The 24,154-nt window shown below is 39.6% G+C and overlaps 1 protein-coding gene across 4 annotated transcripts in view; it reads left to right on the top strand.

Annotated features, from left to right (window-relative positions):
- ARMC9 (armadillo repeat containing 9) overlaps positions 1-24,154 on the top strand; it is a 60,818-nt gene that overhangs the window by 7,491 nt on the left and 29,173 nt on the right. For 3 of the 4 annotated variants that reach the window (XM_065072886.1, XM_021280511.2, XM_065072885.1), the window contains 10 exons: positions 824-848; positions 3,072-3,229; positions 5,129-5,227; positions 10,518-10,553; positions 17,172-17,206; positions 18,297-18,408; positions 19,348-19,440; positions 20,748-20,838; positions 21,817-21,940; positions 23,832-23,971. In XM_065072886.1, coding sequence (XP_064928958.1) covers positions 824-848; positions 3,072-3,229; positions 5,129-5,227; positions 10,518-10,553; positions 17,172-17,206; positions 18,297-18,408; positions 19,348-19,440; positions 20,748-20,838; positions 21,817-21,940; positions 23,832-23,971 — 913 coding nt within the window. The remainder of the gene's footprint in view (positions 1-823; positions 849-3,071; positions 3,230-5,128; positions 5,228-10,517; positions 10,554-17,171; positions 17,207-18,296; positions 18,409-19,347; positions 19,441-20,747; positions 20,839-21,816; positions 21,941-23,831; positions 23,972-24,154) is intronic. The other variant, XM_065072887.1, reaches the window with a different exon arrangement.

Raw genomic sequence — 24,154 nt, 5'->3', positions numbered from 1 at the left:
GTTCTTCTAACAACATTGTTTAAGCTGTGTTGGCAGGCCTAATTTGCAGACTAACTAGCTAAATGACAAATATTCTTCTGAGTTTTTGGTCAACACGGTTAAAGGCAAGGTAGACAGAACTGCAGTCTTTGTTTCTGACTTTTTTTCTTGTTTATTTTTTAAACGGGAGAAGTTGAAAGTCCTTTTCCTGCTCTATCTTACTTTATTCTAAAGCAGCGTGTTGCCATGGTGGTATTGAATGATGAGCTGGAAATTACGTTCCTTCTGTTCCATTCCTGCCCCGTTTGCCAGGATGAGTGATCAGAACACTGCTTTCACTCCCGTGTTATGGGTCTCTGTATGGGAGTCTGGCGTAGAACAGCTGAAGAAAAGCTTTACTCTGCTTGTTCCTCTTAATCAAGTAGTGGACTGGATCTTAATTGAGCTCTGAATGTTTCTTAGGTATAAAACAGCACTTGCCCTAAAACACTTGCATATGTTGATTTTATATAAAATCAGTGGTTTGACTTTTCATTTTCGTGTTAATACATTTAGATTGGAGTTACTGTATCTTAAATTTCAGAGCTGGATCTAGTATCTTTAAAGGTCAACAAACAGTCTCAAGTTTCCATGCAACATTGCACATTGTGCACTTACAAGATTTTTATGTATTTATTATAGATTTATTTATTCTTGCTCTCCTGTGAAGCATCAGGCTTGGGACAGTAGGAATATTTGGCTTGGTTGGGTTTGCCAGTGGCTGAATTTCCCATTCTGTGTCTCTGGGACAGACACGTACTGAAAGGATGCACATTTTCCTGAACTGCTCCTACTCGTACGACAGAAGGAGAATGGACAGTGCAACAAAGGTAAACGCTGAGATGTGGTAAGAATATTCCGTAAGATGATGAGGGGCTTTAATAGTAGTGGAAAGCACACCTGCCATGACATGGAAACAAGTGATGCGTGGCAAAAAGTCCTTTGAATGCTGAGAGCTCCACTGCATTGTGTGCAGGAGCTCAACCTGGCCAGTCAGCGCTTCTAACAAAGTGTGTGAGAGTGGGCTGAGATCTGAGACACAGACAGAGCACGAGTTCTGGGAGCGTGTCTGGGGTGTAGGTGAGTTGTTGTAAACACTAATGACCCATATGTCACTTAGAGAGAAAAACTTATTGTGGAATTACATACATATGTGTAACTCCTTGGCTGCTCATAGGAACTGGACTCAAAGCATTAAAAAGGCTTGACAATGACATACATGAGGGGAGACCTTATCAATGTCTGTAACTACCTGAAAGGAGGTTGGAGCATGGAGGGTATTGGTCTCTTCTCCTAAGTAGCAAGTGATAGGACAAGAGGGAATGGCCTCAAGTTGTACCAGGGGAGGTTTAGATTAGATATTGGAAAAAAATTCTTCCTGGAAAGGGTTGTTGGGCATTGGAACAGGCTGCCCAGGGCAGTGGTGGAGTCGCCATCCCTGGTGGGGTTTAAAAAGCATTTAGACGAGGTTCATGGTTTGGTGCTAGGATTAGGTTATGGTTGAATTTGATTATATGGAGGGTCTCTTCCAACCAAAATGATTCTGTGATTCTGTGAAAGAGGATAATGGTTTCCACAAAGATCTTGGGCAAAGCCTGTTCAAAGCCAGCAACAGGAATGAGTTTTTCTAGTTTCCAGCTTTGCATTTTAGCTACTTTGTTTTTCTTCCCTTTGGGTCTATTTGGAATGCTCTACTCTACCCGCCCCCCCCCAAAATCTAAATCTGTGAAAACAAATCCTTCTTCTGTCTGAAACTCTGTAGTCAGGCTGATTCCTGCCCATTGTTTAAGAGAAAATCCTATGGTAAATATTCAGCCTATTTGCAGATGGGCACGATGCCATTTTCACGAGCAATACTGGCTTCTCAGCAAACTAATTGAAAACATCATGTTCTAGCAAGATACATAAACATCATCAGTAACAATAGAATTATTGTGCCTCCCTTCATGGTTTTGTCCAGCCGTGAAGATGTGCTCTGCGGTACCCAGCTCCAGACTCTGTGCCTGACTTCCATGTAGGATGCTAATTCGGCTGGGTCTGAGGGGGGGATAGAGGATACAGATTTTGGTGTGTAGTTTGCTTCTTTCATCTCTGAAGTAATTGAACCCGAAGAAACAAAATGTATCTGGAATGTGACTTTTTAAAAAATTTAGACATAAAGGAAAATGTGAAGTATTTTCAGAAACTAAAGGTACTGAAGTGAGTAACATAGCTTACCATCAGTGAATGCTGGAATCAACTGAAAAATTTGGTGTAGAAGTAGAAAATTCACTGCAACTTGGAAGAATTCAATGAATATTTTAATAGCAGATGAGGAACTGGATAACTTGAATGTTGTTTGTTTCTGTTGTACCATTTTCCTTAAAAGATACAAGACTTTGTATTTACTTTAAAATAAGCAAAGCACTACATAACCTAAATATCGGTGGTGTATTTCTACAAATTAACTGGAGAAAACACCCACCCTCACAACGTGATCTAACAGGCACTGGCATGAATCTCTGGGTACTGTCATTCTGCTGTTTTCTTCTTTTATCTTGGAAGTGGCAGCTTGACCTTTCCAGTTGCTCAGTGTGATAATGTTTTTTAGCCACTGTTACTTTAGTGAATGTAGAAGAGGGTGCTTGGATCTCATTTGCAGAGAGCAAGTTCAGTTAACCAAGTCTGAGCTGCATTTTGTCAGATATTCTTCTGATTTGATGCCCACAGCCTCGTTCTGTCTCCGATAGCACAGAACTTGTATTAACAGACCTTTAAAACAGTATCCTCCTCACAAATGTATTCAGTGATACTGTCTAATAGTTGTAGTGCTGCTGTAACTGTGAAGCAATCGTTACTTTGGGCAATTAAGGCAAAATAAACACTTGTAGCTGCTGCGATGCAGTGAAATCACGCTAGTAGTGTGGAATTATCCTTGCGGTGAAATTCCACCCCTTGGATAAAAGTAGCAGCAGCTGAAGTTGTCCCTTCAGAACAGTAAAAATGCCTGTGGGTTCTTCTGTATTTTGGGTTGAAAAGGTGATGTTATTTCTTTTTTATTATTCTCTTGACAGAAACGTTGCAACATCTTCATCAGCAGTTAGTGGAATCTGAGCACAGGGCCATGGCCTACCTGAAACGATTTAACAAAATGCAGGCGGACTACCGTAATCTCATTGGGGTCACTGCAGAGCTGGTGGATTCCTTGGAGGCCACAGTCAGTGGGAAGATGGTAAGAGATGACTCAGGTGTGTACTTGCTTCCCCACCCCTCAGATAATGGGGAGAGAATACCACTAAAATGTGAATTAAACCTTGTAGTGATGAGCATTTCTGTAAGTGCTGTGTCTCTTTGCTAATGAAACACAGCACTTGGAATGAGGGATTCTTCCGGCACCCTGTGTACAAGGATAAAGGTAGCACAGAGATGGGTTAAATTGTACTGGCTCAGAAATCTTAACGACACCATCACCACCTCACAAGACATCTTGTATCTCTTGTGAGAGTCCCCTCTTGAGCTTTGGGATCAGCAGAAATTAGAGGACATTTCTGTGATTACTGACTGCAATCCAGCACACCAGAGGTGGTTCTATATTTAAAACTGCTGCCAGGTCTGGTTTAAGTTACACTGTAGTGGAAACAGTCTTCTCATCCAAAATTTCGGTGGGGAAAAGCTTTGCTCTTTGTTCTACCAGGCTGAACTTTTAAATTTAGCTGGTAAAGGGACCTGGGGTAGCAGTGAATGAGTTATTCACTGTGTGAAATGAGCTACGCGTGTGTGATTCTATGAAATGGGCTACACACATGTGACCGGAGAAGCTACAACTTTCTTATGGGTATTTTTTTATACAAAGATGACTTTATGCTTCATCTTGTGTGGCCTCTGCAAGGATGTCTCTGTACTGTAACTTTTGTACAACCTGAAGATGATTCTTATGGCAGATGTTAGTGGCCTCCAGATGCTTTTAAAGGAGCTGTGAATTGTTAGCAGGGAGAATGACGTGGGAGTTCCTGTGCTGCCTGATGGAAAGTCAGTATGTACCTTTCTCCTGCCATCAGCAGGAACATCTTGTTGTTTGTTACTCTGCATCAGGCATCACTGCCTGCTGACATCATTACTGCAGGGGAGAACTTGCCTGTAGGTGTGGATTTGGCTTTACAGCAGATTAGGAAAGGTATCTGCTCACGTGAGCTTTGATAACAATAGGAAACACATGGTCATGTATTTGCTGCCTCCCATTTCACACGTCATTGCTCTCTGAGGTGATATCCTCTTACCCTCTGCGGTGAAGGAACCATGCGCCCGTTATCTGTTCTTGCAGGTGCTTGTTTAATTTTCCCTGTAAGCTTTGTCCCGGACAGTCATTTGATCCTTCCAAGTGTGTCCAGCTGAGGGTGCTCTTTCATTATGCATCTTGGTTACTGATAAAATCAAGTTGAAGTTACAGCATTCAGAATTTGAAGGGTTTTGTTGTCTAGCTACAGGTCTGAGAATATCAGAAGTGTCCCCTTTCCCATTGCTATAATCTGTTTTCTCACCTCTGTTTTGGGGAAGCTAAATTCTGACATTTGGCAGTTCTACTGTGGTGTAGACTTCCCAAAATAAAACCTAAACCCACTGAGATGTTTTGCATTGAAACATCATGTCCTGTACTGTATAATTCATATTTATTCTCTCTGCCGTACAAGAGAGTTGTGCAAGTTCTGCTCTTTAGCTGGACAACACATCAGCGAATCATTGCATGAGTCTGAAGCATAAAACCGCTTCATACTTACTGTTGGAGAACTTTTGATTGAGGAAAATCTGTATGCAAACACAGGTGACAAATTCCATTTTTCTTCTAGACTCTCTGAAAGTGTTCAGTGTTTGTTTTGTGAATAGCATAACTATTCTCAGATGTAGAGATTTTACCGGTTTTAAATTTCTGAACAGAACTGTAGTTACAGTATATACCTTGGGCTTGTGTCAATGAGTCTCAGGTGTATGGTTTTTGGCTTTGTTTTTTTAATCTTAAACAAAATAAAAAACCAAACAACAACAACAAAGAACTTTACTCTAGAAACACTTCTCTGGTAGAAAGTGTAACTTTTATTTAATCCTGTTCTCTCTTCTTATGTTTCCTAATTTTTAGATCACACCAGAGTATCTTCAAAGTGTTTGTGTTCGCTTGTTCAGCAACCAGATGAGACAAAGTGTAGCACACAGTATTGACTTCACAAGGCCTGGAACTGTAAGTATTAATGTTTGGGGTTTTATACATAACTGTCTCAAGAGACAACACCACTTAAGCTGTATATTGAACAGTGAATGTGAGATAGTAAAAGCAAAACATAATGTAGCCAAACTTGTATAAGAATATGGTGATACATAAGTTTTTGTTGATCTCAAATGCTGGGGAATAAGTTATGCAGTCAGCTGCAGAAGTACGATTAATTCTGTTGTTATGATAACAGTAAGCTGTGTATCTGTTAAAATACTAACTGGATGTTTTAAAAGAAACCCAAACCCTAAAACTAATGTACTGAGTGTGGTTTGGTGGCACATCTTAGCCAATTTAATTTAGCTGAATGGTGTTGCTCTGTTCCTTTCTGCTGTCAGTGGTGCTCCTATAACCCTGTGGTGAACTGGCTTAGCCATCAGACAGCATCATGAGAACAAATAGGGAAAAGAGGAGGAAGGGTTTCTCAACTGGTTTAGGTCACTCCGTGACAGTGAGGTTATAGTAGCTACTGTGGTCGAAATCCGATGTTGTTTCTATAAGCAGACCCACACGCTCAGGCTGTCTGAGGCATTAGCCATATTTTGGAGAGCTAATGACAGCCTCCACTTACAGACCTTTGCTGCATCACAGTCCAGTTTCCTCATCTTATCCTTTTGTCCGCACTTGATTGGTTGTATTTTCTTGTTGAACAGCAAAAACTTGAGACACGAATAAGTACAAGAAGAAAAAATACAGCCCATCTTCTGAGAAGAAAAATGAGGCTCTTTCCTCATCATCCCAAAATACTTCTAACCACTCCCTGACTCTGTTGATTCAGGAGGGCAGATGTGATGGACTAAAAACCGAATTCTGACTGTTGGCCACTAAGGCATCCCATTACTTTTTCTTCAAGGATTCCAAATACCTCATTGTTATACACTTAGATGTTATTGTTCTGTTTTTAAGTGGTTTCAGGTTTTTGCGTAAGTTTTGGAATAAAGCTGGAGGCATCGTGACCCAGACTAAGTAGTAGCATGAGTTTGCAGCATCTGTGCTGGATTTGTGTTGGAAGGTCCCTTCCAGTTTTGCTCAAAACTAATTAGAGACACTGGAGTGTGGTCTTTCCAGCTACTCCACTTCACAAAACTCCTCCTGCTGTAAGGGGCAGTCCCCTGTATAATTGCAGAGGGGCAGCTCTTTTGCTCATCCTTACCATTAGGTCACTCTGTGGGCAAGAAAAGTGAGAGCTTTAAAAAAAGTCAACATCTAAAGAGTTTCAGCAGGCATTAAATATGGTGGTTTGTTGGGTTTTTTTTCCCCACTTCACCATGAGTATTCAGGATTTGAGCCTATCTCAGTGACCTCACAGATGTCAGGAGCAGACCCTTAAATAAATTAGTTTTGGCAGATCAGTATCTCTAAATCCAAGAGCAGAAAATAAAATCATCAGCAAAGAAATTACTTTTTTGTTGTACTGACACGCAGCCTTAAATTTCTACCAGTTTTACTTAGGGCGTGAGCGGATGTGCATGACATAGTTTGGAAAGAAGAGGTGCTGGAGTTCACAGTCAGCTATACTGGCCCAACTCGGGACAATCCAGGTTCGGGAGCAGGTTCTGAGAGCATAAAATGCTCAAGCGGCATCATTCTCGGAGGTGCCCCTGGAGGTGTTTAAAAGGTGTGTAGATTAGGTTCTTAAGGACATGGTTTAGAGGTGGATTTGGCAGTGTTAGCTTAATGGTTGGACTTGATGATCTTAAAGGTCTTTTCCAACCAAAATGATTGTATGTGTACTTGAGGTTCACAGTGTATTTTGTTAAATCAGCTACACTACACTGGTACTTTTAAGTTATACTGGGAAGGAGGACTGTACCAGCATTGTAACCAAAATGGAGTATTGCCCAAGGAAATGAAAGGGTATGCCTTGGATTATATTCTTGGTAGCATTATTTGTCTGGAAACTTGATTTTGTTCCCAGTGCATTGTACTCTGTGCTCAATTTTTAATGTCAGGAAAGTAGTATTGTGTAATATAAAGCCTTGAGGTCTCAGGCTTCAAAATTACAATAAAGGTAGCATGTATCACTTACTAATGCGTGCAGTTATTTTACAAACATCGGCTTCCTGGTTTGCCCTCCTCTGTGGCTGTGTCCTTTCACACTGGAATAAATTGGTGTAGGGAGGACAGATCCCAGAACAAGTCTTTCTTACCAAACTGGCTTTAAGACCTAAGGCAGTGATGTCTCTTAACCAAAATACTTTCCCAGTGTAATCATACCCGTGAAATCTTACTTAGCAAGGGCTTCTGGTCCTGGCTGGTGCTCCGTGCTCTCTGGTGAGCTGGCTTGGATCTCACTGTTCCACAGAGCAGCTTCGTGTCTCTTGCCAGCTCTGTGACCTCCTGGGTCAGCTCCTGAGCCTGATCTACAATCCATGGACAGGATACATCTGCTGCGTGTAGTCGAGAGAGGCCACACTACTCTGTCACAGTTGGGAGATGTTTCCAAGCCTTCTCTAAAGCCCTGTTTTACCGTAAAGCTTTTTTCCTAGCTGCACTTGAATGTTATTGCCATATTCCATCATGTCATTTGGCATGTGTGGTCCTGAATTGGGAGACAAGACAGAGCAAAAGGTCTGGATCTAAGAATAGGAGGTCAGAGCACCAGGTCTGATAAGTTGAGGAAACATTCATTTGAAGATTTAATTGGATTCCTGACTTTCTAGTGTTGGTTTGGACATAGTCCCCTATATCTTTTAGATGAGAGATAACTGAAGTTTTAGTTTGTTGGGGTTTTTTTCCTTTTTTTCTTTCTCATAGTGATTTGTCAGGTGGGTAAGAAGGGTGTCTTGTAGTTTTTTGATACCTGCAATTTTCTGTTTAATATACATCATGAAGCCAAGCGGATTCTGGCTCTTGATCACTGAAGTGTTGTGTATTCATTCCACATCAAAAGTAGCTCTTAAGCACAGGCTCAAGTCTTCAACCCATGAATAAATTTTCTGATTCAAGTAAGATGTACACCTTCCTGGAATTTCTTGGATTAGGGATAATGTAATAAGATTCTTTCAAGTCTGGATTAAAGGGAAGATGGGAACTGCTTCTTCAGGTGCACAGTTTGTCAATAGTCAAGATGTATGTTAACTATTGGAGAATCTTTCTGTGACTAGAAAGCTGGATAATTGTTTGCATACATCGCTACTGTGTCATGGAATAGAATAAATGCCCATTATGTTTTTACAGCTATTGAGTTTGCTTATATTTACCTGTAGCTACAATTAGTTGAATTAATGTCCCTTGCAAGTTGTGGGTCTCTATTGGCACAACTCCTGAAGGTGTGGAAAAATTGCTGGTTTAGTTCTGTCACTGGATAAAAGCAGCAGCTCTTCTGTGAAGTTAAGCTGTAATTTACAAACTGTGAACAATGAGGAATGTTTTAAACTTGCTGGTCTGTGTTTTTTCCCCTCAAACATGCTTTTTACTGCAAACGTGAACATGCCATCAGGCTCTAATAGTTGGTGGCAGATATTCTGCTTCTTGTGAAAGAGTTTTCTGCACCAGGAGACCACATGAAACCTGGGAGACAGGGTACAGAAGTTTTCAGAGTAGTCATTCAGAGTAGATTCACCAAGTATTACATGGATGAGCGCTCTTTCTTTTAAAAATGATATGCACATTACAGCAAACAGCATCTACCCTAAGCAAGCATTTTCTTAGGATGACATATATCAGTTTTCCCCATCCCTTTCCATGGGATGATTCTTCTATGTTGCCACTTAGATATGGTAAAGAAGAAATAAACTTACTTCTTTAGTTAAGCAAAGGGAAGTTCCCTTTTTCTGCTGATGAGGTATGTGATGCCTTTTGCACAAGTTGCTGCAGGTGGTAAAAGTGCCCGTGGCAACTTGGGTGAGCTTTTTGCTTGGATGAATTCCTCACCTCTAAAGGTAAAGTAATGCCATCAGTAGGGCTTCCACAACCTTTTAATGTCCTCAAATCATAGAACAGCCCAGGTTGAAAGGGACCTTGAAAGGTCTTCTGGTCCAACCTTTCATGGTTTCCTTTAATGTTAACATTTTCCTTTAGTATCATCTTTGTCTTGATGCCTGTGTACCTTTTCACTGGCTCAGGTCATGTGTGTGTTGAAATGTTCTCTCATCATGGTATAGGTGATTTCCTGGTTTCTTTTGCTCACTTATCGATCTCTATCAATGTTGTACTTTGTCATAAATTTAATTTTAAAATGTCTTTGCAAGGAACTGTCATATGTGTGTATAGCACTTTGAAAGCTGAAATACTCATTCACGTCAGGGAATTCTGAGTGTGATGGTAATAAAGAGAATAATGTCACAGTTTTAAAATTGGTTAAAGCATAGAAGGAACTTTCTTTTCTGCTCGCAGTGAGGAGTGGTAAGTTTCGTATACCTACTATATAAGGCTGTATATGTCTGTTAAAGAGGAATCTGCTGTATACAGTGTCTATGTGCTTATTCATGTGCACAAATATATCTTCTAAAGTAAGTATTGGCAGGTGTGCACAAAAAGACCAGAAGCAGAGTAATTAATGTTGGTCTTATTTCATTGTGTTGAACTGGACTTTTATTTTGAATTAAGACGGTTCTTTTTAGATGTAAAGCTGTCCTAAGTTAAATATTTTAGTCTAAGTGAAGGGAACGTGGCCTATTTTGTACTAAACCACTCAAACCATGGATTACCACATTTTTTTAAATTATAGTAGCTAAATCTTAGGTTTCCTTCCAGAGACTTTTTCTTAATTTATCCTTGGAGCCTTTTGGGATGGGGAATTGATAACATTGTTGAAACACCTTAATTTCTCCCTCAGCTTTCATTATGTGCTGGTGAGAAACTCCGGCCAAAGCAAGTGTGGAGAACACTTGGAGCTGCTTTCTCGGAGCTGAGCTCTCCTGATCCACACCACCATTGGTATCTCTGAGCTGCCTCAGTGTAGTGAACAACAGAGCTCACATATTCACATAATGTCTCAGTGCTTGGTACACAGCAATTCTGACAGTTATCATGGAATAATGTGCGGACTGGGTGTGCTTGCCAGGTGTTGAAAGGAGAACTTGTAATGTAAATATATAAAGAGAAACATGCTGATTTCAGTTCTAAACATATAGTTACATACATTGGGAGAAGAAGGTGATTATACATTCCAAAGCAAATAGTTTGTTAATTTATAGCTAATTTTGATTTATTGATTTGGGGTTTTTTAGAACTGTGTATTTCTCTGTGATTTATTTCTGTTAACTTTTTTTTTTCAATCTTCTTTATTTTAACGTGTGCCTGTTTGCCCGTAAAGGGATATTACTCTATGAGCCCTTGTGATGACGAATATGTAAGTGTCTATATCTTTATATCCTTTCACATTGCCTGCTGCAGTCTGTCACCATCTATATTTCTCTTCATTTCATGCTGTGTAACAATTTTCCGGGCATTATCTTAACTTGTCATGACATGAACTGTATTGTTTATCAAGAGCCAAAAAATGTGCAAGGCTTGGGATTTCTGCATGGAGAACATAATAGGAGTTCTAAGTAACCTAATGGCTTCATAATATGTGTAACACAGCATGTCAGCAAGGGAGTAGCTTTGTCCACAACTTTTACATGAAACACAGCTTCTTTATAATGTGCAAAAAGCAATTATTTCTTCCACATGAACATCAGTGTATATAGCATACGATGTCTCTGAATGTGCCCACACCAGCTGATCCCACGACACCTTTGATAACTATTATTCCTTTAGATAATACAGGAAACTGAGTTGTGCTTTTCAGAGGTGCGTCTTATCTTACACATTTGTGTTTTTAATTTGTAAAGTCAAACTGCCTCTCTGTAGCAAAGATTATCAAATTGTTTCATGCAATTAAAACGGATCTTCTTTCATTGAAAACTGAAAAAGCAAGACAGTGTTCTGTGTACTGCCTGGGACTCCTGTAACCCAGATGGAAGTCTGTGTTCTGGCCGTGTTACAAGTACACCATGAGTGTCTAATTTTGCCCATAGTCAGTTCATTCTTTGCAAAGGGAGGAAATGAGTCCACTTCCAAGTAACTTGGTATGTAATCAATTCATAAGAGTGATTGACACTGATTCTGAAAAATGTCAATCAGTATTCTGCTTTAAAATCATCCATATTTATATTTTTTCAGCTTTCCTTAGGTAAAACAAAATTTCACTTTTCAAGAAAAATTGCACCTTTATTTTCTTTTCCAAATGTGTTCCTCACTGGGAACTACAGGAACCCCTGTGGGCACTCAGCTGCCCACTTAAAACAAGATTTTGTTCTGACCAATAGTTATAGAATTAAATGGACTATTCCTTATGTGCTTTCTTTTGTCTTGACGCAGAGAACACTGCTCACATTCACCTCTGTTAAAAGATCACCTGTTCCTGTTGACGACGCGGATGGACATAATGGCCACCTTTTGCTTGATATTTAGCATTCTGCTCCCTAGCACAATGGTCTGGTTTGAGATTGAGGGAAGGTGATTACAGATAAGAAATTCTCGATGAAATTCTTTGCTAAGCAAAAGTGTTACCTTTATCCAGGTAACCTTAGTTATATGTAACTTTATATACGATATAGAATGTAAGAACTTGCAATGCAGAGGTTTTAAAAACCTTTTTAAAGCTATCCGACTCTAATTCGGAGGTATTTCTTGAACAGATCACTTTCCTCTAGTCTCCCCTCACTGTTTATATATAGTACTTTATCTTTCTGACATTTTTGTTTTGTCATTACATTATCACATAGTATTACAGTGTGACTTCTAGGTACACTTCAACTGTCTTAGAGAACCTTTTTCATATGCCAAGTGGGAATTTTATCTCTAGTATAAGTAAGGCAAAAAAATATTAAAAACATTTGCAGATCTCTTATGAAATAAATTTGCATAGCTCCAGCAGACCTGCCAGCTTACACAAGCTCAGTCTAACCCATCCTGGGCTGCATGTAGTGGTCTTGTTGTCATTAGCACATGACAAATGAGCTCAACATACATTTGTGAGTTCTAATGGTATCTATAAGTTTGCTCAAACTTTGGGTTTACTGTTCACATATTCATCATGTATCTCAGATTATTAATTCTGAATCTGCATTGAATTTACACTGACTTCTTAAAGCAGAGTGCTAACTTAGGACAGAACCTGGCTTTCAGTGTTAGCTTTCAGCATATTATGAATATATACATTAAATAGCAAAGTGGAGCTGGTTTGAATGCAGAGCTGCAGCATTTGATAAAATCAATTGTGGTTTTGGCTTGCACATGCAATGCATCTGTTTTCTTTTATAAATATTGATTTTATTTTCTTTTCCCCTTTGAAGTTCTTTGTTTTATTCCGTGCTGTTCATATTCATACCTCGCTGGGTTCAGAAATGAAGGGCTTCCATCTGTGGCTAATCTGCATCGTGACAGAATTACTTGACTTAATACGGCACCTGGTTTGGCTTTGGCAAGAACCAGCACAAAGAAAAGTCGTGCAGCATGATCCTACCAGAATGAGCTGTGCTTGGGCTGTTGTTTCCTTGTGTTTGCTTCTTTTCCTTTCCTTAAGAGACCTTGTTTCTGCATGTGTTTCACTTATGACAAATGATTCTGTTGCAAGATAAGTTTTGCATGAAAAGTACTTACTTTGAGATTAAGTCCACGAATGTCGGGAATCATCAATTACAGATGAGTCGTAAACACCCCATGTTCTTCCCGCTGTTTTATTCACTGGCAATTTAAGGAATACTGTTACTCAAAAGGTTGAATTAATATTTAACCTGTTCCAGGAAAGGTAAGATTGGGAAAAGGGGTTAGGAGAAGGTGCTGAGGAAATAAGTGCTTTTTAATCTGATAAAACTAGGAGGAGCTGTGTACACATGTTGCTTGGGGCATTGTCTAGTGGTTGACATGACGGCTGTGTAACGGGAAGTTACTGTTGGCAGTACCTTGAACTCTGTTTCCCTTTCAGCCTTGGGTACATCACTTGGAGATGAAGACCATAATGTTTCTACTAGCCTTATAAGACTATTAAGAATTTAGTTACCATATAGAGTGCTTTGAGGGCTATGAATGCACAGTGCTAATGGTTTTAATGAGTCCCAACTTATTGCATCCAAATACTCTCTCAAAAACACAGTGCACTTGGAGGTTTTGCACTGTTGCCACAGAAATGACAAGATATCAGAGTTCAGCATGTAGATTTAAGAGTGAACACTAGGAAAGAGAACAGATTCTATAAGGATAAATAAAGGCTGAACTGGGCTCCCTTCTAGATTTCAATATTAACATTTTCCTCAGTTAAACGTATCCCTTTGTTCCTAAAAATAACTTTTAAAGGCTTCGTGCTTTTATGCGTATCTGCAACACAGAAGTCCATTTTTCAAAGCACACGGCTGAAGTTTTGCAGATAATTTTGAAAGCGTTTTGTTATTAATTTGGCAGAGGGGCAGGTTTTTGTTCCTGAGAATCTCTTGCTTGTGCTTTCCATGGCAGCAGCGTGTTGAGAGGGGTGAAGGCTGAAGTATTGCTGGGGAAAGCTCAGCTTTGGGTCTGCTGTGTGCAGAGAAGATGGTAAAGATGATGACCTTTTTGCCCTGGCTAGAATATATGTCTTAAATGGCTGAAGTGTGCTGATGTAAGTAAGCCCAAGAAGTGATTTGTAGGACCCAGCTGTATTTGAGGTGTGGCTTTCCTTTTGTTAAAGCTAATGCGCGATTTGACAGCTAGAACTTAAGGCAGCTTTGGGGGGTTAGGTTATGTAAAGATATTTAACTTGGTAAATATCCTGAGATTGGGACATCTCAAATCCATCCCAAAGAGGAGAAATGGAAGCAAACAAACAAATACTGCCTAGTGAAATGCAAAAGGAGGCGCTGGGGACAAAGTGTATTTGTTTAGGTGGGCTACCTGCTAGGGAATTTGTAATGTGCATTTACCCTTCCCTGTGGGGAGGGGGGCAAGGCACCTTGTGAGGTGAAGAGCAACCTTCTGCTTAAGGAATAAGAGTTAAACCAAGTTCAAGTGAAATGTTAGGATGGGTTTGTATTTCACTCTTTTAATTAGAAATGTTTATGTAAAGGGAACCATGACATTTTCAGCAGATTATGGGTTGTATTCTCCAGGCTTAATTTCCACCCAAGTCCGTAACCCAGATATCCCATTGCTGAGAGTGTGTGGCGAGAGGTAGCCTGGATGTTAAGTTGAATGGTCAGCGCTCAGTGACACTGCGTTTGGATCACTTGTTTGAAAACTAAACTGATGGAGAACCTCTTCAGACCCATTTAAGGATAGATGGAGAGCGATGCTGTCCCTCCGCCCGCTGCTCCACAGGGCGCCCGTCTGACCTGAGGTAGTGTGGACCTGGACATCGTAGCCCTGTGAGCCACAGGATTGCATAACTGCCAAAAAATGACCAGGAATAGAATTCTCTAGCAATATTTTACTAAAATTCTTATTCCCATAATATGACTTAAAATAGAGGCCTAAATAAGTTCCAAATTGGGAAATACACATACCAGAGTTGTTACTATATCTACTGTTTTTACCTTATTTTGCAGAATTATTCTCTCATAATCAAACACTGAATCTGTTGGTTTTCTGCTTGTGGTGGCTGTGCTGTGATCATTCGATTGTTTAATCACAAAATAATACTTTTTAGCTCCTGCAGACTGTCATTCATTGGCAGATCTCAAAAACCACCTTATTCAAGGGAGGGATGCCTGTATCTACTTTCCAGATGAGAAAAATGGAGGCCCAGAGATATGAAATGACATGTTTTAGTACTCTCTGCAGTTGGTAGCTGAATCAGGACTAGAAGCTGACTCTTGAGACCCAGTGTGCTATCTTGGACCAATACAGATTAGCTTATTTGTGACTAATCACAATCAAGTAGATGAAGAAAGGAAATCTCTGCCTATAACACAGTTGCATTCTTTCTGCCTATCAGTGGTGCTGACCATAGTCAGATGCAGAAATGAAGGTGCAGTGAAGGACAAACTAGCCCTGAAAAACTTCTCACCGTTTCTGTTTTGCATCATTGAACCTGACACGATATGAACTGTATCCTTATTGCTTTCCCAGAAATACCTGAGAGTGCTTCCTCCTTCCCGTGCACGTTCTAGACTGATGAACTTGGGTCTGATCAGAAAAGCGTGTGCTGGACAAGAAGCTTCTCCATCTCGGTGGTCCTGTCCTCTGAGCTCCAGGGCAGGGTCCACCTCACTGTGCGGTGCCTTTTTGGTGTAGGCAAACTGCAGAGCCAAACCCTACTAAATGCTTTGCTGCACTCCATCTGCCAGCTTGAAAAAGTAATTTGGGAATTAATAGGACTTTGTCCTCCTTGATCTGATTGATTTTTAAAAATCCAGATTTATAAAAGCTTACAAAATCTTGCCCAAAAGTTTTATTTGTGTGGAAGGGTGATGCGTGTACCTTTCCCAATTATATATCCTTTGGTTAAACTTTGGTTGGAGCGCGTTTTTATTTCTAAAATAGCAAAGGAGTGATGGGCAAGAGCTTCTACGTCTACACATAAAGGTGTCTGTTAGTGACCTGCTCTGTTGCATTGCTCACCACTGTTCTTTGTCTTTTCATCTTCAAAGGCTCTGTCATTTCTGTAGCTTTAACATACTACAGTCGCTTTCTTCCCAGTTTCCTTTAATGGAGAAGAGTGCTGGGGAAGCCAACAGAAATGGTTTGTGGTTTCATTGCACACTCAGGTACAAGATGATAGATTTTGACTGGAAAAACAGTTTTGTTTAAACAAAAGTTAACTGTCGATATTTATCAGATGAGGGGAAAACAGTTTAGGTAGATAGGATACTTTGAAAGACACTTCTATTGTGGAAAATAAACTATGATTTGAACTGCTGTCAAGACAGGTTAATTTTGAAGTGTGTGACCTATTAATTGTCTATTGTGTACAAGTCATTCAGTGACTTAAATATAATATAAATGCTTTCCAGTGTGCGTATAAGCTTATTTCACTTCTAAGAGAACAGTTCCTTGTATTACGAAGGATACCCATGCACTGGTGTGTTCAATAATATGTCAGCTGGGGTAATTCAATATTCTCTATGGTGTTTCATGCTTTTTGTCTCCCAAATCCCTGTTTTAAATCTGACAATAGACATTAATTATATAGCTCCCATTGAAAGAGGGTAGGTTAGAAGAGAAGACCCTTTTTAAAGGCATAAGTGGTAATGAGAGATTTTTTTTTAGAAAGTGAGCAGGTAGGTCAACACAAAGAGATGACACTGAATATTCTGCGAATATGGCATGCAGTTGACATCAGAATGCATGATATGAAGCACTCTTATGCCAAAACTGCTGCTTTTTGGCTGACCCACAATTAGCTCTAGCAAAAAATATTTACTGAGGCAGACAGCTTTTGTATGGAAACTTTATATGGTGTTGATACATTTAAGTTTCAACTTATTCAGCAGTGGTGTTGTATATGCTCCGTGCCAACTGCATCAGAGAGGAAATATCCAGGCTTAAACTGGACTTGCCCTGGGCAAGAAATGCCATGAGAAATGCCATGCTGTTCCATATTTGTTTTATCTGTACTAGAATACACAGTCTTATCTTTACATATTAATAGTTACATACAGGGATACGTATTAGTAGCAATAGGCACTCTGATAACATTAGCATCAAAACAAAGAAGTATAGCAAGTTTGGATGCTGTAACGTGTGCTAGGTCTCCCGTGAAATATAATTACAACTTTAAGGTATGAATGTTTTTGAAGTCAATAAATGGGTTTAGAAAGTTCTTAATCTTCATCAGTGGGCTTTGGATGGTAGTTTCTACTCACTTTTTTCGTTCTATTTTTTTTCTATGCTTCAAGTGTAGGTAATTTTTAGAGTGAGAGGATTCACTGTGGACATTGTTAGTAACACTGTTGATGTGGAATTTGGACTAATCTGTTGTGGTTTCTTTTTTTTCTCTCTTTTTCTGATCCAGGCTTCCACAATGTTAAGAGCATCTTTAGCCCCTGAGTAAGTATTTACTGCTGAGCTTCAGGCACATTTGTAGAGAAGAGGAGGAAGGTTTGGGAGCTGGAGTGCGCTGCCCCTTGTCTGCAAATGGGAATCGCTCGTCCTCTGTGTGCTTCCTCTGGTCTCAGTGTAACCTTGCAGGCAGATACTGTGTGATCTGTATTCTTCTGTTGGGCAGGCTCTGTAACATCCGAATTTCAGCAGGATGTTGCTAATCCAGTAAATCTGCCGCTCCACACCTGTGAGCTGGTTGCTGTGTTTTCTTTGCTGTTTCCGCACAGCACGGTCCTGTTATTGTAATTGGTTTGCTTCTCACAAATCCAGGAAAAGGGGAATCAATCACGTGGATTTTTGGGTGCCTCAAGTTCAAGTTTTTTTGTGACTAACTTAATTTTTTGCTTGTTAGATTACATAGAGTTGGTATACCTAAAGTGAAGGTTTTACTAAATTTTTCAAGGTAATGTTTTGATCCTTCTGTTGTTTGCAATATAATTAAAGGGACAATTATATGTATAACAAAATCTGTTTTGAAAAGTAGTAGGGTAGGAAGATAGGAGTAAAAAATGTTTAGTGGAATATATTTAAATATTAAAAGCATTGACTGGAAGCAATTTTTTTAAAGTGAAACTTCTATTGCAATGTTAAGACTCAGAAAGATAGTACTGGTTCCTGGAAAGTGGTCTTGTATGAAGTCTTACATTAAGCCAGCATAGCCCAGCCTGTAAAAGTCCGACCTTCCACCCTTGCCTTGGAGAAGACATTTCTGTGTGCGTGGGGGCTTAGTGGTGAAGTTGGAGCTGCAGCTTGTTACCGTGTCTTTTTATAACCGAGGGTTAAGGGCCACAAGCTTGTGATCCACACAGAGCGAAAAAGGATGTTGCTGTACTGTCCTGTGCCACTGAAAAGCTCAGAGCATGAACTGAAAAAGTCTGTTCTCACATGGTAATGGTAATAAAAGCAACAAAGGTGTAAAAAAGTGGAAGCTCTTTTCCTGAAGCAGCCTTCCTGTTTTGGCTCTTCTCACCTCAGTAACATCAGCTGTGCTGAATGAGGAGAGTTTTGATTAATGTCTTTCCCATTTGCATTGTAGGAAGATGCAGGATGTGCCATTGTTGCCCTCGTTGGATTATGAGAAGCTGAAGAAAGATCTGATTACAGGGAACGATCGTCTCAAGGCCTTCTTGCTGCAGGCTCTGCGCTGGGTAAGGGAGAGGAAGAGGCCTCTGCAGAAATAAAGAAATAGGTCCCTTCTGGAGGGATCCAGTATTAAAATCCATCTTGAGAGCAGGACGGTGGTTCTGGTGATCAGTTCAGCGTTACAGGCAACTTCTCTCTTTGTTGGTGAAGCTGGCTAAGGCTCTTGAGAGGGTGAAGAAAGCCCAGTCAAGTAGGCATCTATTTCTAGCAGTTTTCTTGTTATCTGAGGAAAGCCAGGTAGGGATTGCTGGGATCTTCAGTGAAAGTAATTTCTGATGTTTTTTCAAATAAATTGTTGTTGGTTTAGGCAGTTCATTTTCCCAGGTGTTGCCCCATTTTAAATTTGTGTAAGTATTGCTGTATCCAAGAAATACCTGACTCTAATCACCAATTGTCCTTTATAATCAAGGTATCCTACAAGAGCATGTGATTTGGTTGATTCAGATCACATAGCGATATTTCAGAAAAATTAAAGGTGACAACGGGAAGTTACCTTTTCCTGCTGAAAAGGAAGCCGATGGGTCTGAAGTGACAGATGTGAAATATGATCATAGTGGAATTCTGATCAAGCTTCAGCGTCCGTTTTCACATAAGAAAACATCCGTTGGGTCTGACCGCTGGTTCTTCTAGCCTGGTACTCTGTCTCAGATGTTTTAGAAAGGACCACATCTGTAGCTATTAAAGGGGCTTTTTAACATTATGGGAAGTAATGCTGCATCCTTCCTGTATGGACAGAGATGGCAGCTCCTGAGTAGCAGTTTTGTAATGGATCGTTGAGCTGAGGTCAGGTCAGTCCATCTCTTTCCCTTAGATCACTGAGGCTGAATTCCTTCTCCTCATGAGAAGAGGTTTCTTAATTATGGGGTATCAGCACCTTTAAAATCTTGAGTGGTCATCAATTCACGTTGCCATTTATTCTTTTGACTGGTTGTTATTTATCTTAGCGCTTGACAACATCACATCCTGGAGAGCAGAGAGACACTGTCCTGCAAGCCTACATCAGTAACGACCTCCTAGACTGCCACAGCAACTCTCAGGTCAGCTGGAAAGGGTTTTCCCCCACCTTGCATCTGATATTGCTCATTTGTTTCTGTAAAGTGCTGACCAGAAAAATTTATCACTCTGGAAGGGGGGAAAAAAAAGTAGTAATGCCAAAATCATAGGGTATGTTTAACTTCTGCATCCCAGTCTTTAAATGCGATGGGCAGAGCTTTGCGTTGCAAGAGCTCTCAGTGAGGATACAATTCTTGTAGACAGGTAGAAGTTTGTCACCGTGCTTGATGCCAGTGAGTTGAGCAGAAGCCTCCTGAGCCCCTTTCTTAGAAATAAGCTCTTGCGTATCAGATGCTGTGTCTCTTTTTGAGTGATTGTGTATTGTTAGATAATACTTTCAATCCAATCCACTGATCCAGGATAAGAACTTAATTAGGACTTCAGTCTCAATAGCCCTATCAAATATCTGATTATTTGCTTGTAATAACATGTTCAATAGTATTTAAATGAATTTGGAATGAATTGTTACCTAAATTTAGGGGAATTGTGGGTGTGTTGATTTTGAAAGATTGCTTCAGTCACTTGTAATCCACTACTATTACTAACAAAAGTGCAACTTTTTAATTTGTAATAGTGAATTTTGTGCATAGTTGATTTTCCCCAGTTGTTTGAAGCAATGGGCCTACTTGTTACATTGTGGGTCCCATTGTCGTTGCAACAGTAACTTGTACCACTTAAAAAGTTAAAAGGATTGTTAAATCAATGATCTGTTTTTCTCCCTGTAAATTTCCGTGAGGGGGAAGTTATGTGTAGGTAATGCCTGAAGTAAAACAGATTAAAAATAGTTTGCAATGTGATGTTCTTGGTAAGTTACTGAGCTGCTTTCCCCCGCTCTTAGTTGTCAAACAAAAACATTGCTATTCAGGTATCATTACTATATTTAAATTCGTCACAAAATTAGGTATTTATTTTTGTGACTGACTAAATATTAATTTTAGATACCAGCTTTAACTGATAACTGTGTTGGTTCATTATAATTCTCACCCTGCACCATGGAGCTTAATAGTGTTTTAACACACAGAGCTGAGGAACTGAAATTTGCTTATTTGTTCGTTTTCCATCCCTCCTGCAGCCCCTGCCAATAAAACAATATATATATTAAGATAAAAATATATTAAGATATTAATATATTTAATATTAAGATATTTAAGACAAAAATATATTAAGATATTGATATGCATTCAAAGTTTGTTTAGTGTGAAAATTTAATGAAGCTTTTCAAACATTATGAAAGACTAACTTTGGTTTTTTCCTCCTTTGGTGAGTTTTTATGAATGTTTGTTTTTTTCAGAGAACTGTTCTCAAATTATTACATTCGAAGAGTGAGGTAGTCAGACAGTATATGGCAAGGCTCATCAATGCTTTTGCTTCACTGGCGGAAGGTAAGAGGTTCACTGCAAAGAAAAAGAGCATTTTCATATAATGCAGGGTTATAGATACTTCACAAATACACGTCACACTGCATGTGGAGATTTAGAGCCTTATTGGCACCCTTTTCCTAGGGATTCACTGTCTTTTGTTACATGCATTCCAAAGTTTTCATTTTGACACTGTATAGTCAGCATTTCTGACTCCTTTTGATGATTTGTGGTCTATGTGAGAATTTACTCAGGTGCTGCCTTTAATATAGTCTTCAGTCTCTTCATGAGGGTGAAAAGAATAATAATAATAATAATAGTAGTAATAATAATAATAATAATAATAATAATAATAATAATAATAATAATAATAATAATAATAATAATAATAATAATAATAATAATAAATAAAATCCTTCTTAATTAAAGGTCCTATAGGCAGAACTGCTACCAGGCTGTGTAACAGTAGTTAGTGCAGCTGCTCTTTTATCTTCCTGGTACTCACCTGAATAAACCTTTGTGTATCACTGCTATCTGAGATATATATGTATACATATATATGTATGTATATGCAGCTTTGTATCTCTGCCTGTCCCAAATTAGCCCTTGGTCTGGTGCCACTTAAGGAACTAACTGTTGCTAGGAGCTGCAATCCCATTTAAAGTCAATAGCGGTAGGGCACCTCACTTTCCCAAGCTCTTTGGACATCTCTGTGTTTTTCCTAGAGCGTACAGAACTGTGACAGGTCAGAAAGCATGTCCTGAAAGAGGAATAGTGGATTTGTTGTGGGACTAATTTGGCCTCTAATGCCCTAAGTGGCTGCATTGAATGCAATTGGTCTTCTAGATGACTTATTTGTACAGGTCTGTTTGGGTCTTGGCACCACATTGTGGCTTGTCAAGAAGACACCGAGGTCAATCCTGCTTGCTTTTCCAAGGAGAGGGAGCTCTTCTGTCATGAGCTGATATCTCAGCATCTGTTCTTTCATTGCTTTTGCACCAGGTCGTGTCTACCTTTCTCAGAACCCCATGTTGCTGCGAATGCTGGAGGAGAGACTGAAAGCTGAAGACAAGGATTCCCTTACATGGGAGAATGTTCTGGGGGCTCTGCAGAAATTCAGCCTCAGGTGATGAAAGCACAGCACACAGTGGTGACAGCAGGAGAGGAAATGCAGGCTATTTGGGCTCTGTTCAGGGAGAAAGAAGAGCACTTGATTTTCCCATAACAATCATCAGAACCTCTGCTGACTGATGAAAGCAGTGTCATTTGTTATGGAGGAGAACTCAGTTTTGCTGACTGAATTAACCTGACTTCCTACCAGCTGTCAAGACTCAAGTAAATGTATATCTCCTGCCACAGCCTTCTGTACTTTATGTGTATTCCTTAACTGAACAAAGTTAAAATCTTAAGGGAGAGAGTTCTGAAGACACCACATAGAAAAAAGAGTTGCATTACATTCCAAAGCATAAGGTTTTCATTATCCTTTCTGCAAACATTTTTCAGGGATTTCATCCTCATCCTGTTGATCCTCTTTCCTGGAGCTGTCTATGGATGGGCTGTCTTCTCTCTTATTTTTGCCCTAGCAGTCTGTCTCAAATGCCCACCACAAAAGGAATACGCTAAAGCAGTAAAGGGCATGATGTTGCTGTCATTTATCAAATAAATATGATCTAGGAACTGTGTTTTCACCATACTTGTGAAGACTGTTCAGCCCTGAATAGTTAACTAAATGTGAGGAGGTATATGGATGTGTTGAGCTTTTATTTTCATTCATCCTTCTTCTGAATTAAGACTGCAAGCGTTGGTTTGGGATTATTTTAATTATTTGTTTCTTTGGCTGTGTTGAAGAATGAAGGCTGCTTTTGGGTTTGCTTCATTTAGAACTTGTCTAGATGAAGCACATGTAAATGTGCTTTGGGTAGAATTCTGCACTGCTTCCTGACACGATACCTTATACTGCTTGAAATCCTAACCCAATCTTAGAGAAAATGATGCTTTGATTAAAGCAGTTGTTCATAGTACAAGTCATTTTGAATTTTGTGGCCTAGACATTAAGCTACTTAAAATCTGCAAGTTTTTTACTTTCTAAAAAAATAACAGTTAATCTTATAAAGGTTAATTCCAGATACTTAACATGATGGACTTTCCTTTTCTGAATGTGTGGTTGGATGCTCCCTTGTTTTGCTCAGTCCTTACCATAGACCTGCTGCAAGATCCAGGACCGAGGAAGCATGTGAACTTTCAAGAGTAATCCAGATCCCAAGTACCAAGACCAGGAAAATACCTGCTTTGATTTTTGTAGCTTAGACTTACTGCCAATTGGAAATAATGTTTTTAAAAGTGGTGTTCTTCAGTAAGACCTTTCTACCAGTATATACTTATTTTTTTCTATTGTAAAGTGAGGAATTTCTGCAATAGGAGAGCACAGTTGACCACTTTATTCAGTATACTCTTCAAGGGCACCTATAGGTTGAGTTAAAAGAATACATGGTTTAAGAATCTCTAGAGGAAAGAGCAAATAGATTTAAGCAAAAAATCTCATTTGTCAAATCAACAGTACAAAAGTGCTATAGTGCTATGGGTACCTATGGCAGAAGTAGTAATTAATGTGTTTTATGGGTCTGTTGTGTGTAGCTGGCTTTTTTTACCTATTTGAAGACAATTGAAAATGCAGTTTTAGGTGGTTAGAAGCCTTAGAAAACAATGAAGAAAGCTACCTCAGTAGCCTGCAGGTTTAAAAAAAACCAAAACAAACCACAAAAAAAACGACTCGCCCAACAACCTTTTAGTGCTCTAACCCTGTGGGAATCCGCATCTTCCATTTCTTCAGGCTTTGTTAATTCCTTAGTTTAGTTGTTTCTGCCAAAATGGATAGTTTGGGGGGGTTTGTTGGCAGGCTAGTGTATAGCGGGTAGATGAAGTAGAGTTTTAATGTGCTTATATTTGCTATAAATGTATTTGAAAGCTTTTTGTGTTGTGGTCTGACTTTTGTGGGCTTTTTGTTCTCTCGACCCTAGGCGTGCGCTGCAGTCGGCCATGATCAGCGATGGGCTCATCTTCTGGCTGGTCGATGTTCTCAGGGATTCGGATTGCCTGTCTGATTACACGCTGGAGTATTCTGTTGCCTTGCTCATGAATCTTTGTCTGCGCAGTGCAGGTGTCTCACATTTTGAATTACAACCTTATTCCAAGGAATGGATAGGGAAGGTTGTGAATCTTTTTTTGCTGGTATACACGGATTCTTTCAAGTGACTGCAATTAGTAGCAGGGACTCACATGACCAGAGATATCTGGGTGTTATAACCCATGTTTTTGAGCAGATCTCTTTCCCAATAATCCC

This window comes from Columba livia, chromosome 9 (assembly GCF_036013475.1).
Source record: "Columba livia isolate bColLiv1 breed racing homer chromosome 9, bColLiv1.pat.W.v2, whole genome shotgun sequence".
Classification (NCBI taxonomy): Eukaryota; Metazoa; Chordata; class Aves; order Columbiformes; family Columbidae; genus Columba; species Columba livia.
Note: the sequence above shows the minus strand (reverse complement) of the source record. Positions and strands in the feature narration are given on the sequence as shown.